The following is a 15,555-nucleotide window of genomic DNA, read 5'->3' on the forward strand; positions in this document are numbered from 1 at the left end:
AACATCTCCATCGAGTAGAGCTGCTGCGACCTTAATCCTAAGATCTTCAACGATCACATTCTGAATATCCAAGTAGTCTTCTACTTGAAACAAGAAATTCTCAATGGCCTTGCTGTCACGAGAACCATTGAATTTTGCAGGTCTTGGCACATAATCCTTGATGGCCTCTCACCATTTCTGCCATTCATGGTCACCGTCCGCTGTAACGTGCGGTTCTTCAACTAAAGCTCCCCTACTTCAGTCTGCAAGTCAGTCACTGTTGTCGTTAACGAAGTGACCTGTTCTACCAACAAGATCACCTACTCTTGCAGGCTCAATACCACATCATTTAGTCCACTGAATGATTCAACTGCGCGTGAAATCGCTTCTTCGTGCGAAGTCACATCTCCCACCAGCCTGTTGACAGTTGCAACCAACTTCTCTTGGCTCCGAGGCGAACCCATCTCCTCAGCTTCGACAACTGCCTTGCCTTTGGTGTTGCGCAAGTTTTGATAAGGCGCCACAATGTCTTGCTCACAAATTGCAGCCTGTCGGCGTGTCTGTCGACATCGACTCCAGAGTCCCTTCCCCAGTGCGAGAACGGACTCTGGTACCACTTGTCACGACTCTATTTCCTTCAATAGGCCAGCGCAACGCGATGGTCCTTCCTTACTGTCGCAAGCCTACTTGTCAGCTCACTTGCCAGTCGCGGAAGTTTGTAATCAGAGTGCAAGAGAGCAAGAGGGAATAAAGGGAGAAAAATTGCAATCAGAAGAAGCAATCACAACGAGGGTGAACAAAAGAAAGCTCAACACATTTAATTCATTCACAATTTTGCCCACAGGCTATTACAACTCATGTATACGGGCTGCCCCTTTGAGGTATTGATTCACCTGAACCGAGCAACTTACATCAAACTCAACAAAAGCAAAACAGATTCTAAGCGCAACTTTACAATGTAAGTCGCAAGGGAACATCCCCAATGACTAGAAATAGAGTCATTGGGGAGGTCCCAACGACTCTGTGGGTAAATCCCTATTATGCCCTTCAATGTACATTGAATAGAATAAAAAATAAAAAATAAAAAATAAAAAATAAAAAAATAAAAATACCCTAGTGGGCATAAAAGAAAAATAAGAAAATAAAAAAATAACAAAGACTAATGTGCCCCTAGTGGGCATGATCTATTCAAGGCAATGAAATAACCAAAATACCCTTGAAGGCTATATCGATTTACATAGAGAAATACACTTGTATGCATATTATATATACACATTTAGATGTTTATATACTATATTTTAACATCCCCTCAAACTTACGATGAGATTACTGAAAGTTTGCTAAGAAGTGACATAAACCGTGTTGCGGGGAGAGCCTTAATGAAGAAATCAATTAGCAATAATTCCTCGAAGATATTCTTTTATGACATAGTGACAGTCCATCTTTATATGCTTAGTCGCTCATGGAAAGTGTGGTTGCTTGTAATGTAGATGAAGCTCTTATTATCACAACACATCTTTGTAGGACAAGAAGTAATTAGTGCCATGTCTTTGAGAAGACTTCGTAATCAAATAATCTCTATAGTGGTGGTGGCCATAGCTCTATATGCCCGCTTTAGTAGATGACATTAGAGATCTGCTGCTTTTTGTACCTTCAAGATATGAGCGAGTCTCTCAAAAATACACAAAGCCTGTAGTTGAGACTCTATCATTGGGATTACCTCATCAATCAACATCAGTATATGTAATTAAATTTAAAGAAAAAGAGGATGATATAAATAACCCTTTGGATATTGATTTCTTGATATATCTGACAATGCGTAAAACATCACTCATATGTACTGTTGTAGGAGCATGGTAGAATTGGCTTGTTGAATGAACTGCATGAGCAATATCAAGTCTGATAATTGATAAGTATGTTAGAGATCCGATAAGTTGGCGATACGGAGTGCGATCTTCAAGAGGATCACCATTTTCAGTCTCAGTTTGACATTTATAACTATGTGATTGCCTCCATTTCCATACACCTAAATGACACCAACTATGTGATGTGGGCATCCATAGTTAAACATAAGATATGAGAAAAAGGGCTTTGGGGGTTGGTTGACGGCACCGACAAGGAGCCTAAACTCATCCTTACAAAGTTGGAGAACGGAAAAGAAATTGCGCTTGAAGGAGAGGAAATGGCTAAAGCCGTTTCTGAATATGAGAAAAGATGAAAATAATGGAGGATGGGTCACTCCAAAATTATTGGATGACTCATCAATAGTGTGGGCATTCACAAATGTTCTAGTTTGGCGAAGTTTGACTTCATTAGTGATGCCTGAAAATACCTTTAAGACATGTATAGTCTTAAGGATATTGCACATATATGTAATGTCCAAACTAAAGTAAGAACCATGATTCAAAAAGAGATGCGTATAAGAAAATACTATTGCTCTATTTCTCTTTTGAGATGAATTGACTCTTCTTGAGCCACAGTGACATTGCCCACAAGATGTTGAGCTCCGTGAAAATCAAATCAAACAGAGCATTTTTATCAATTCATAAATGGGCTTAGGCCTGAATTTGAACGTACTAAGTCGGCTCTCCTCAATAGAGGAGGGGTCCCTTCCATAGTTGAGACACTTGAATAATTAACTATGGAAGAGAATAGGTTGAAAAGGCCATCCACCTCTAAGGATGAAGAATCCGTGCTTGCCATGTCAAAGTTCGAAAACCATATGAAGAGTTATAATTTATAAACCACCTCATTTTGTAAGAAATGAGAATGAAAGGAACCCCAACAACTATGAAAAGAGGGGCGATCATGAGTCATAGAAAGGTGAAAAAATTATTTGATACCATTGCTATAAATCGGGACACATCAAACCTTTTTGTCCCAAAAGAAAAAAAGAGGATTATAAAGAAGACAAAAGAGTAGCTTCGGTGGAAAGGAGTGAAGTAGACGACTTCAAATGCATCGGTTCACTATCCTTGGCTCAATAGATGGAAGCATTGCATGTAATACCCGTGATTTTTATCAAATAAATAAACTTGAAATTTATGTCCTTAAGCTGGTACCATGATATTTTTATTGTTTTATGTGTTTAATACGTGTTTGGATCTCGAATATCTTGTTTAGATCTTCAATGTCAAAACTCTAATAGGCTATTCAAATTGTAGATATCGAACCACAAACCTATTATGTGGATACCTAGTAGTAAATTTCAATCTCTTGTTTCGGATCTCTGATATTGGATCCTCAATATCAGGGTCATATTGGATACTGGATCCAAGAAGAACTCAGTGGATCCGCGAAGTTTAAATTAGTCGTTAATGAATTTTTTTTTATGTCGGGCCTATAACATTTTAGATGGATCCGTAATAACATATGCGATGGTTGGATCCACATTACTCTATTTGGATCCTGGACATTGGGGGGTAAATAGGGTAGGGATTCAATTTAAATTCTATTTGGATCCACACTTTTTAAGCGAGACCCGGATCCAACTCACGGTTGGATCCCGAGTCGTGGGTCGTGGGTTTCGGACCCGGTTGCACCAACAATGTCTTTAAAACAAAAAAGAAGAAGAAGAGGAAATCGTGCCCTAGCACGATTTCTGCAAAAGGGGAAGGCGCAGAACCGTCGGAGGGTGAGGGTTTATCCCCTTCTTCCTTTTGAGAAGGGGGAGGGGGGGGGTCGTCTCTCGCTAAAAGGGGGAGAGGGTCTCGCCCCTCTTCCTCCCACTACGTCTCTCTCTCTCTCTGTATCCCATCTCTCTTTTCTCTCTCGTTTTCGCGCGCGACTGCAAGGCCACCGAAATCGGCTCCATCGCAGTCATTGCACGATCAGGGACACACGACGCTACTGAGATCACTATAGCAGTCACCACCTCGCCGGAAAAAGGTAGGGGTTACTGTTTCTTTTCTTTGTTTTGGTGTGTCAGGTGTTCGAGCATTGATGGGGTTACAATGATACCCTAAATCGATTGAAAAAAAAATGGGGATTTGGGTGTTTACTAAATCTAAATGGGTTCATGTTTCAGATTTGTTTCTTCCTACGTATTAGATGCATTGGTTCTGTTAGAATAGGCGTGAACAATTTTTTTTTGAGCTGATGTTGTTGATGTCTAGTGTGGCAATGAGATACATAAATTTCTAGTTATAAGTCTCTGTTGGATATGCATGTTTTGTGAGACAAAAGAATATAGGATGTGTGATGATAATAATACAAAACTAATCTGCTGTGATTTTCGTTTTGAGTTTAATTTGTGTTTTCTGTTTTGGATTCAGTTTGTTTGTTTTTAATTGGTTTATGTTCAGAAATTTAAATCCTTGCTCACATGGGTTAAAATCATAAGTTAAAAAAAAGGCTCATTGGGTATTATGTTGGATCTGGACCCTGTTGGAAGCACCCTGATACATGCGGGTCCAACAAGGTTTAGATCCTACAGACTGCAGCCAAGCATGACGACAGATCTGCATCATGATTGGAACCTTTATTCTGCAAGAACGTGTGTTTGCGATGCACTCCGAAATCTGTATTTGTGTCAGAATCCTGATTTTGGCGTGTGCTGAGTAGCGCCTGCCAGCTTATCAGACCTTAAAGTATATGATTATATGTTGACTGTTGTGAACCAGTTCTGTTGGTCCTGGATCTGGTCCAGATTGAACAGATTGTGCGTGTGACATGTTGACTGTTATGAATCAGTTCTGCTGGTCCTGGATCTGGTCCAGATTGAACATATTGTGCGTGTGACATGTCGACTGTTATGAATCAGTTCTGCTGGTCCCGAAACTGGTCCAGATTTTACAGATTCTGCGTATGATCTAAATTCAGATCTGAAAAAAAAAAATATGAACCTACATATGCTTATGTACATGTCAAGAATCCCAGATTTTTGGGGCTGATTGGATACCATTAACATAAATATATAGAATATCGGTTCAGTTACATGTATATATGCCGCCAAGATATATATTTTATATATATATATATATACCAACTCATATTTCAAAGGGAAAAATGGTGTTGAGCATACTGAAATTTATCTATGCTGTTTCAAAGGTTCGATTTATAAAATTGTTGTTTCTGTGTATGTAAACTCAACCATGTTAGTATGATTCGTATTTCATGTCCATCTACTAAATCTGATATGTTTTAGCTAATATTTAAGGTGTATGGAAAGTCTGGTTTGGAAACTGATTTGTAAATTTGATACTTTTGAAGTTCTTATGACCTGAACTTTTATTTAACCTGATAATGATCTGATCTCTATTAAACTTGTAAGATCTGATTGGTTTTGCATATTCAATTAAATTTAAGAAGAATAGATGTTGAAACTGGTCGGTTTTAAAGGTTTGGGTTGAAAAACTAGTTATGCATTGCAAATTGATTTTTTTTGGAAAAATTGGTTTTTGAATTAATTACATTGTTGGTTAGGAAAAAGACCCAAATTTTTGTTGTGTAGTTGTTACACTTATGAATGCCAACATCATAGTCGTACTCTACAGATTTGATAGGCATTGGATCTGTCCGCATGTGAATGCCAACAGTATGGGTCTATTATGCATAGAGATGAGTAGCATTATTTCTTTTGCAACTTAATTACAACTTAAGTACAGTATGCTAAAATGTCATGAATATTGATATATGAATGCTCAAGATACCCCATGTTTGGGGTATGGTTCCGTGGTCATGCTACCACCGGTTCAGACAGGTTAATACTCAGCTCACAGTATATGTTGAGGAATTTGGGTTTTGGCACATGTCAATGTTCAAGTATGTACAAAACATACATAAGTTAATTCAATGTTAACGAAATTTAAGTTTTTGACTCTATCTGTTATTATATAAAGTTGAGTTTTTGAATATTTAATGGCACGTGTTAGCATGTTTTATAGCTTGTAACATGTGAGATATTTGATTTCTGTTAATATGTTATTGCAAAGTTTGTTTGGTATAGGTGCATACATGATATGAATGTGGGCGGCCCTGAAATTTCAAATTCAAGATTCCGGGTTATGTTCATGCGTGTAGATGTTAACACAGGTTATGAATAAAAAATTTCATGTGCCTACATTTATAGGACATGTTTAATTATCGTGCATTTATGATTTGGTTTCAAGTGCATATGCATACATGAAATCGATGTGTTTGGCATGTACAATCTTGCATAAATGTTTTCATGTACTTATGAATCATGAATGAATGCATGCGTATTACGTGATTACATAAAAGCAATTTCACATGGATGGTGATGCATATGACTGTGGTAGCTCATGCACATTGTTAAATTGATATGGATGAATGTGCATTTGGAATCATATTGGTATCATTGCATAAATTGTATATTGTTATGATTTTTGCATACGATGCATCGATGGTCTAAATGAATCATCACAAACCTGGAGAGCCTTGAGCTTTGGTTTGCTCTTTCTTTAATTGTTTAAATGCATCGCAAAAATCACATTTATACTATGATTTTAATTGCGCTGTTCTATTGTTGCCACATGTGGTAGACCGTGAAGAGCTGCACATGATGATTTGCGAGCTTATGATTGCATGTTGATTTGCAAGCCTATATTATTAACTTTGCATGTTGATTTGCAAATATAATTTTATTGCACTATATTGCACTGTTCGATGTGTTTTCACGGGCTGAAGTTCCGTGATGGTTCTCACAGGGGTAGATGCGAACTTTTGCCTTGTTTTTGTATGCTGAATTGCAAAACTCAATAATTGGCTCTTAATAAAAAGATAATGAATAAGAACAATGTAATATACGTTCTGAGATATCTGATATGGAGTATGAGAATCTTAGAGATCTGGTCTTGAAGAGACTTTGAGGATACAAAAACTCCGTGTGCTTTATTTTGTCTTCTAAACCCGCTATTGAGGTTCTTTATCCTGACCACAGTTTTAGGGAGAGTCTGTCACTTTACCTAGGGGTGGTTTGTTCGACACAACTGTTGTTTTGGTACCAAGAAAGTGACATTTGTGGACATGGGGTGTCCCTGGTGTCTCCGACATTAGATATGGAGGTCTAATGTTCCGATGGATGGTGCTGTTTCTTGATATTGATCGAGTGCTAAGTTTGAAACCCAGTAATAAAATACAAATTGTGTGTTAAGCTATCCTGAGAACCTAACTTGACCTCGGAGATGCACCGTTTGGTGTATCCGCGGGCAATGATAATTAAAAAGAGAAACTTAAAGTTGTGTGCATTTAATAGAGCATGATATTGAAAAGAGAACTTAATGAAAGATAATAAGCGGATTCATGCATTACACATAAGTCATGCATTTTCCTGCTATGCATTAGATCATGCATATTTCAATTGCTCCCTTAATCATTACATGATGTTGAGTGTATGATGTTTACTTTCAAATGCCTATTAAAGGTTTGTTACTTGCTTCTGCTTTAATGTTTTTGCATACCTAGCACTTATAAGTGTTGCATGGAAAATTCTTTAAATGTTATAAATTGTCGGCTAAGTTTTATACATGTTACTATTGTTGTGTAGTTTCCTTTACTTGTTTCCGTATATGGTGAAAATCATACACGACACCCACATTATATACTTGAGACATGATATACTTGCAAGAAAAATTACAGTAATTCCTACTTAGACAATTGTAGTCTAATTCTTATAAATTTATCATTTTTTAGGTGAAGGGTAGAGTTTATGAGCGACTGCGGGATAAGGCTTTGATTGAGATTTTGGATTTACTGTTCTAGGGATAGTTCGAGAAACTCTGATGTTAATTTTCATTGATATTGAAATGAAATAAATGATTTTGGTTTGCTCCCCACTATAATGTTCCAGAATGCTTAACCTTATAGTATTACTTGTTTCCGCTGTATTGAAAAAAAAAATTTCTCAAAATTTGTGTTAAGATTTCGGGGCGTTATATTGCAACCTATGTTTAAAGCTCAATCTCCCTCTTATTCGAGAGTGACCCTATCGACAAGTGACAACCATGGTAAGACCTCTTGGATCTTAGATTCCAGTGCTTCATTTTATATGACTCCTAATGAGTCTATATTGTCAGAATGCAAGTTTAACTCAAATGATTCTTGTGTTTTTACTGTCAATGTCACCTCTTTAAAAATCAAAAGTCGTCATTTATCAAAAACACCTATATTTCATACACCAAATATTAGAGTAGTACCAAAATTAAATTCAAACCTCCTATCGGTTTCTCAAATTGCGGACTATGGTTGCAAAATAATTTTCTCATCTAATGATTATCTAATACAGGTTCTCCAGTCCAGGAAGCTGGTGGGGCAAGGCCATAAAAGATGAGATCTCTATGTTATGAACAATCTTGAATTGCCAAAACAATCTTTTTGTAATTTTGTGAAAAAAAAGATGTAGGAATTTGGCACAAAAGACTAGGACATCCTAGTATGACCAAATTATAATTATTTCTATTTCTTTCAAACTGTAAAAGAAAAGATTTTTTATGTGAAGATTGCATTCTTGGCAAAATGAAGTCCTTACCTTTTGGAACAAGACACCTTATAACTAAGAATCTATTTGAAGTTGTGCATTCGAATGTATGAAGACCTGTACCAGTCATATCCAAAGGAGGCATTTCTTACTATGTTGTATTTGTGGACGATTATATCTGACACTCTTGGATATTCTTTTTAAAACACAAATCATAAGTATTTGATTGTTTTAAAAAATTTCAGTTATATACAAAATCAATTTAAAACAAATATCCAAATTTTTAGAACTGATTTTGGGGGAGAATTTGTGTCAAAAGAATTTAAAAATTATCTTGACACAAATGAGATTGCTCATAAAAAATCTTGTCATTATACCCCTTAACAAAATGGTCTTGCCGAAAGAAAGCATAGACACATTATTGAAACCACTAGAACTCTTCTAGTATCTAGAAATGTTTCAAAAAGTTTTTGGGCTGAAGCTGCCCTTATTGCAGTCTACTTGATAAATAGAATGCCTTAAAAAAATATTGAAAACATTTCTCCTATTGAAAAACTTTATGAAATGTCTCCCGATTATAAAAGATTGAGGGTTTTTGAGAGCAAATGCTTTGTTCTTACCAACAAAAATGATAAACTTTCTATGCCGAAAACAAAAAAGGATATAGGTGTTATGGCATTGAAAGAAACAAGTTATATGTTTCTAGAAATGTTACATTTCTTGAAAATAAAAGCGAGTTTACCAAAGATAATATCCAAGAGAGTTGTGATTATTCGTTCCTATTTGACCTAGTCAATGACAAGTGTGAATGTATTCATGAGAGTCAAAACATTCATGAAGCAAATGAGAATATGAGTATAAGTCTTGATAATGTAGACCTACCTCACGATAATTTACAAACCTATGCTCGTCGTACTGAAGATCGCCCACAAAGTGCTTTAGAATGATATTCCCAATGCCAATAAGAGGATTCTTCCAACCTTAGAAAATCCATGAGAATTTTGAAAGCTCCTAGTAGATTCGTATCATATGATTCCTTTGAACCTAAGTTTAGATTCTGCCTAATGGCCATTCACTCGTATTCTGAACCTCAATCATATCATGAGGCTAAACACCGGCATGAATGGATTAAGGCCATAAATAACGAGTTGGAAGTATTAGAAAAGGCAAAAACTTAGGAAATCCAAACATTACCTAAAGGAAGAAAAACTATAGGATGCCGATGGGTTTACAAGGTAAAAACTAAGTACGACAGAACATTAGAAAGATACAAGTCTAAGTTACTAGCCACGGGATACAGTCAAGAATATGTGATTGACTATGATGAGACATTTGCTCCAATTGCTCGCATAACTACTGTTAGAACTCTCATTGCTATAGCATTAATTAGGAAATGACCCATATTTCAAATGGACGTTAAGCATGCCTTTTTAAATGGCAACCTAGATGAAGAAGTATACATGAATCCTCCTCTTGGTTTGTCTTTAGCACATGAAAAAACTCTCCGATTACATAAGGCATTGTATGGTCTAAAGCAAGCTTCAAAAGCTTGGTATGATAGGTTTAGTGATGTGATGACACAACTTCATTTTAAATCTTGTTTTACTGATACTGTATTGTTTGTTAAGTCTTTGAATGTAGGAATGGTGATTCTACTACTGTACGTAGACGATATGATACTCATTGGAGATGATAAACAAGGAGTTAATCATATCAAAGATGTGCTTAAAGCCAATTTTGATATGGCAGATCTTGGTTTTTTACGATATTTTTTTTGAAATAGAAGTTGCTTATTTAAATTGTGGTTACTTTTTGTGACAGACTAAATATGCAACAGAGATCATTGAAAGATCATGACTTTCGGATGAAAAATTGGTCGATACTCCGGAAGTCATAAATGCCAAAATGAAGATAGATGATGGAGAGCCCTTGCAAGATCCGACGCCTTACAAACAAATGATTGGAGCTTTGTCTTATCTTTCCATTACTCGTCCTGATATATCTCATGCTATTCATTCAGCTAGTCAATTTCAGCATGCTCCCACTACAGTACTTATGAGTGCTGTAATGAGAATTGTTAAATATATTAAAAAATCTATTAACCTTGGCTTATTTTTATCATTTGCTTCCTTAGTAGAAATCATTGCATATTCTGATTCTGATTGGGGAGGGGATGTCAATGATAGACGCTCAACCACTGGTCTATGTGTTTTTTAGGTGATTCTCTAATTTCGTGGCGATGAAAAAAACAGCAGAAGGTGTCACTCTTCTCGATTGACGCTGAGTATAGGGCCATGGCGACCACTATGTCGAAGTTAGTTTGACTGAGACAACTTCTCAAAGATTTGGGGGTTCATACTGCAGAACCTTTGAAATTATGTTGTGACAACAAGAGCACCGTTTATATTGCAAGCAATAATACATTTCATGAGACAACGAAACACATTGAGATGGATTGCCACTACGTTCGTGAAGAGTTCCTGCGAAAGACTATCACACTATCTTATGTTCCATTAGAATACCAACTCGCAGACTTTTTCACCAAAGCACTACCATCTCCCAGATTCCACTTCCTACTTGGCAAACTCTCGGTGGTTGTACCATGAGTTTGAGGGGGGGGGTGTTAAGATATGTTTTGATATGATGTATATGTGTATGTGTATACATATACATATATGTATGTTCAAATATGTTGTAAATCTAAATACCCATCAAAGGTATTTCAGTACTTTCACTGTAATAGGCATCAGCCCAATAGGGGCTGACAACCCCTTTTATTTTCTCCCTTTTTATTTTTATTTTCTTTTTGTATTTTTTAAGTTACTGTTTTTTGGGTCATTGGGAGCAACTCCAATATGACTGTTGGAGCTGCTCCCAACGGTCACATTGGGCTGCCCCAACAGCCCCCTCTTGTTCTATAAATTGGCCTTGAAGGCCTTGTGTTTGAGTAACACTCTCTTGAGTGATTATATGTAATATTAATATTTGCTAGACCCTTGTGTGGGTGGTTCGGTGATTCAATCAAGCATTTCACTTGATTGAAAGTGTGTTCTTACATATTCTTTCACTTATATCGTATTCAATCTACTTCATTACATCCATAGATACCACCTCTAAGAGGTGGTAGCTGCCAAATCCAGGATTTGACAGTTCCCACTTCCTCAAATGGCACTTCCTATCCCAGCTACTAGTTTCCAAATAGGGCCTTAGAGTCTTGGAACTGCAGGTTATTTACTTCACAATTACCAAGATTTATTTCTATTTTTAAGAGGAGCTTAGCTTTTGTGATTGTTTTTTGTTTTTCTTAATGTGTAATTGATGATTTGTCCACCTAGGAAATGCATTTTTTTTATTTTTCCATGAATGTGTTCTGGTGATGAGTGATTTTTTATATAATGATGATATGTCTGAAGAAATGGCTTTCTTGATTAATCACTCTAGATTAGTTATACTAAAAACTATGAAGTATCAGTCTGAATATGTTGCTGAGAAAACCTGTCTTATAATTTTTTTGGTGCTTCACTATTGGAGATCTGAAATATGGCTGCAGATTTTGGGTCACATGAACCAAACTCGTGGACTGTAGAAGATAGGGACCCCAAAGTCCCTATCCTGCGACAAGTCTGTGGGTTAGAGGTTCAAGCTTTTTGGTTTAGAAATGAGAAGTTTTCAAGTTTTTTGTGATCTAAATATCGGTGTCAAATGTTGCCTTTGAAAAAAGAGAGGCTGCAAAATTTAAACCTTTATTTCTTTCTGTGAGTTAGTGTGGCATAACATCACAGAAGGTATTAATATGCGATCGCTTTATCCTGCATGTAAGCAGTTATCTATTTTTGCTCTATCTTCTAATGCATTGTGTCTTTTGAGTGAAAATATTACATCCTGTTGTCATTTTGATATGTTGATCATTTTTGGCTTGGGGTTTTGGAAACACAAGCACATAGATGAAGCTTTCTGTTGATTTGCAGATCCATTTTCGATGGCAGCTCCAAAAGCACTTGAGACAATTGGGAAGGCCTTACATGCTCAGTATGAACGGTGGCAGCCTCGGGTAATGTACTTTATGCATGCATTTTTTGTAGAAAGTGTAGAATTTTGACATTTGTTTGACATTACCTTTCCATGGATAGGCTCGATATAAGCTTCAACTTGATCCTACAGTAGAAGAAATGAAGAAGCTTTGCAATACATGCAGGAAATATGCAAAGTCAGAGAGAGTGGTCTTTCATTATAATGGGCATGGGGTTCCAAAACCAACTTCTAATGGCGAAATTTGGGTTTTCAACAAGGTCCTTGTACTCATATTTTTATTTTTTGTTTAATGTGCTACATGATGCATTTTATATTGAATTTACAATTTCCTGCTGATTACAGAGTTATACCCAATATATTCCCTTGCCTATTAGTGATTTGGATTCCTGGCTGAAGACACCTTCACTTTATGTGTTTGACTGTTCTGCTGCGGGTATGATTGTCAATGCATTCTTAGAGGTATGTCCAATATAATTGAGCTGTTTGATTTAGCTTAGCTCACATGAGTAAACCAAGTAAAGAGAGTGCACTTTTCTATGATATGTGGTTACTTGCTCGCCCTTCATTTTTTGTTTTATTTTTTTATGCCGGAGGGTAGGAGAGTTAAGGATGGGAAGGATATATTGTATGTAGCAGTTTATTTTTTTGTAGTTGTATATGCTAAGCATGGCATATTTCTGAAATATTTGGTATGTAAAAAGGGTGGTCATTTTTGTGTGAAATATTTTACTAATACCAACTACCACTTGGATTCATTCCTATATTTGTTGGAAAAGTGTTTTGAGTTTATTTGTTTCTTTTCCAATTTTGTCAATGGCCCTGCACGTGTGTAGTGCGTGTGTGCAATTCATGTGCATGATAATGAGGCCTTTAGTTCTTGGTTATGACAATTTTGGTCAAGCTGTTCCTTATGATAGATAGTATCAATGACGAATTGGAAATCTAGATTTTTCTTTCACAAGATTGACTCTTTCCATGATTAGGAACTTTTGTAGCTTTCACATCTTTATAAAAATGCAAGCAGATTGATGGTGATTTCTGGTTAACAGATGTCTGGCTGCATCCTAATCACGATCCCATAATTCTCTGGAAAAAACCATTTTGTGGAGTTTCTTATATTTCAAAACTCCAAAGCTATCTAACACGGACTCTTCTAACAGTGTACCACACATGCGTCACACCTGCACCCATGCGGGTGCAACACTTGGACATGGCTTCCTTTGTGTCAGGTGAAGTCAACCACACTGAGGTCCATTTCTGTCCCAAAGTAGATTCAGTTAACCCTAACCGAGTCCAATTTTATCTATCTATCTATCTATACATATATATATCCGCACCTCTGCACCAGTGTGATATGGTAATTGTTTTTATTTCATTAGTGTGAACTTAAAACTGTTAAAAATTATATATATATATATACACACACACCCACACACACACACCCACCCACACACACACACTCCCTGCACCCAAGTTTTTTTAAAGTGCCACATCATCACCGTATCCACACCTATGTGACATAGCTCCAAAGATAACATGCAGTTGTCAACATCATAAAGGAGTTCTCAAATTTGGTAGCTTATAGTTGGACCATCGGTCAAAGTTTGTCCTTTCTTTTTTGTTGTTTCTCTATTCACTGACCATATGTTGTGTGCTCATTTCATCTTTTAACTATTGCCAGCATCAAGACTGGAACTCTACAAGTGCTTCCACATCCCCGATGAAGGATATCATTCTGCTCGCTGCTTGTGAAGCACATGAAACTCTTCCACAGAGTGCTGAGTTTCCTGCTGATGTTTTCACTTCATGTCTTACAAAACCAATCAAAATGGCGCTTCGCTGGTACAACACTATTTCTACTTCATCTTTTGACTCTTGTTTCAGCTTTTAGTGAATGTTTTTATGTGCTTAATTTTATTATATCAGTATGGTGGATGACAGTGTCTTCGATCCAAATTGGTTTTAGATTTTGTATTCCTAAGATATGCAGTTTTTATACTTTCTTTTTTTCATCTAGGTTGATCTTTTTCTTTTCTTTTTTTTCTATTTTTGAATATAATGGTTTTTAACTTTTTGTAATATTCTTGAATAAAAAATCATCTTGCTTCAGTTGGCCTGTTAAGTGGCATTATAGTTCTAATGGCCTAAGTGGTTTAGTGTGCATCATCATGGTTAACATCGTTGGAATCAAATTTGCTTAGCATGGAGCACACTTATCCTCTCATTTAAAAGATTGTTTTTGCTAGTTTTCTGTACTGAATTATTGTTTACAGTACAGGTTATGGCTAAATAATTATATGGTTCACCATAGCCTGTTTATTGAAAACCACTGGCACAAGTCACCAAAAAATTCAGTAACTGTATTTGCAGCTGTTTCCTTTTATTCCTTTCCTTTTCTTTCATATTTTGTATATGAAGTATTTCATATACTCTGTAATATATATATAAAAAAGGTATGCCTGGTACAATTTCATAGTTTTAATATTGAATAGAATATTGTACTATAATCTTTTGTTTCATATACGATATATTGAGATGGACAGGGGTATGAGACACAACTTGGAGATGCTTGGTACAATATGAAAATTCTGTGAAAAAGGACATGGGGGACACAACTGTGCATCTTATATACAAGGGAGGGGAGGTTAGGACTCTCTAGATCTAGACAAGAGGGAGTTAGAACTCACTCGACCTGTGTATGTGATCATGGACATTATTCAAATAAAACATGAGTGCTGTCTTAAATGTAAATTCTGAACAGTTCTAAATCATTGTGCTTGTAGACATTAAATAATAACTTCAAGTTGAAAATTGAAATGTGATGTAATCAGTAAAATTTAAAGGAAAAAACGTGCAAATCAATGGAAAATAAACAATCCAGATGCAAAAAAGCGATACAGGAAGTTAGCATACAGATTTGACTGTATTATTGAAGTGTCGTGGTGCTAATGGTGTTGTTCTTGTCGATGCTGGTCACTCATGCCATTTGAAGTGTCCTTGTGACATAGGTTTTGTTCATGTGCATATGGTCATTGATATTTTAGTGGATATTGTTTCTTGACAATCTAGATTGGTGAAACACCACCAGTGAAGGTCCTACATGTCAT

The 15,555-nt window shown here is 36.3% G+C and overlaps 1 protein-coding gene across 2 annotated transcripts in view; it reads left to right on the top strand.

The window, feature by feature from the left end:
• LOC149845787 (regulatory-associated protein of TOR 1-like) overlaps positions 1–15,555 on the top strand; it is a 95,083-nt gene that overhangs the window by 23,856 nt on the left and 55,672 nt on the right. For both annotated transcript variants that reach the window (XM_089996001.1, XM_089996002.1), the window contains exons 3-6: positions 12,385–12,467; positions 12,547–12,705; positions 12,791–12,907; positions 14,130–14,290. In XM_089996001.1, the coding sequence (XP_089852127.1) occupies positions 12,385–12,467; positions 12,547–12,705; positions 12,791–12,907; positions 14,130–14,290 (520 nt within the window). The remainder of the gene's footprint in view (positions 1–12,384; positions 12,468–12,546; positions 12,706–12,790; positions 12,908–14,129; positions 14,291–15,555) is intronic.

This window comes from Nuphar pumila, chromosome 2 (genome assembly GCF_984573655.1).
Source record: "Nuphar pumila chromosome 2, dmNupPumi1.hap1.1, whole genome shotgun sequence".
NCBI lineage: Eukaryota > Viridiplantae > Streptophyta > Magnoliopsida > Nymphaeales > Nymphaeaceae > Nuphar > Nuphar pumila.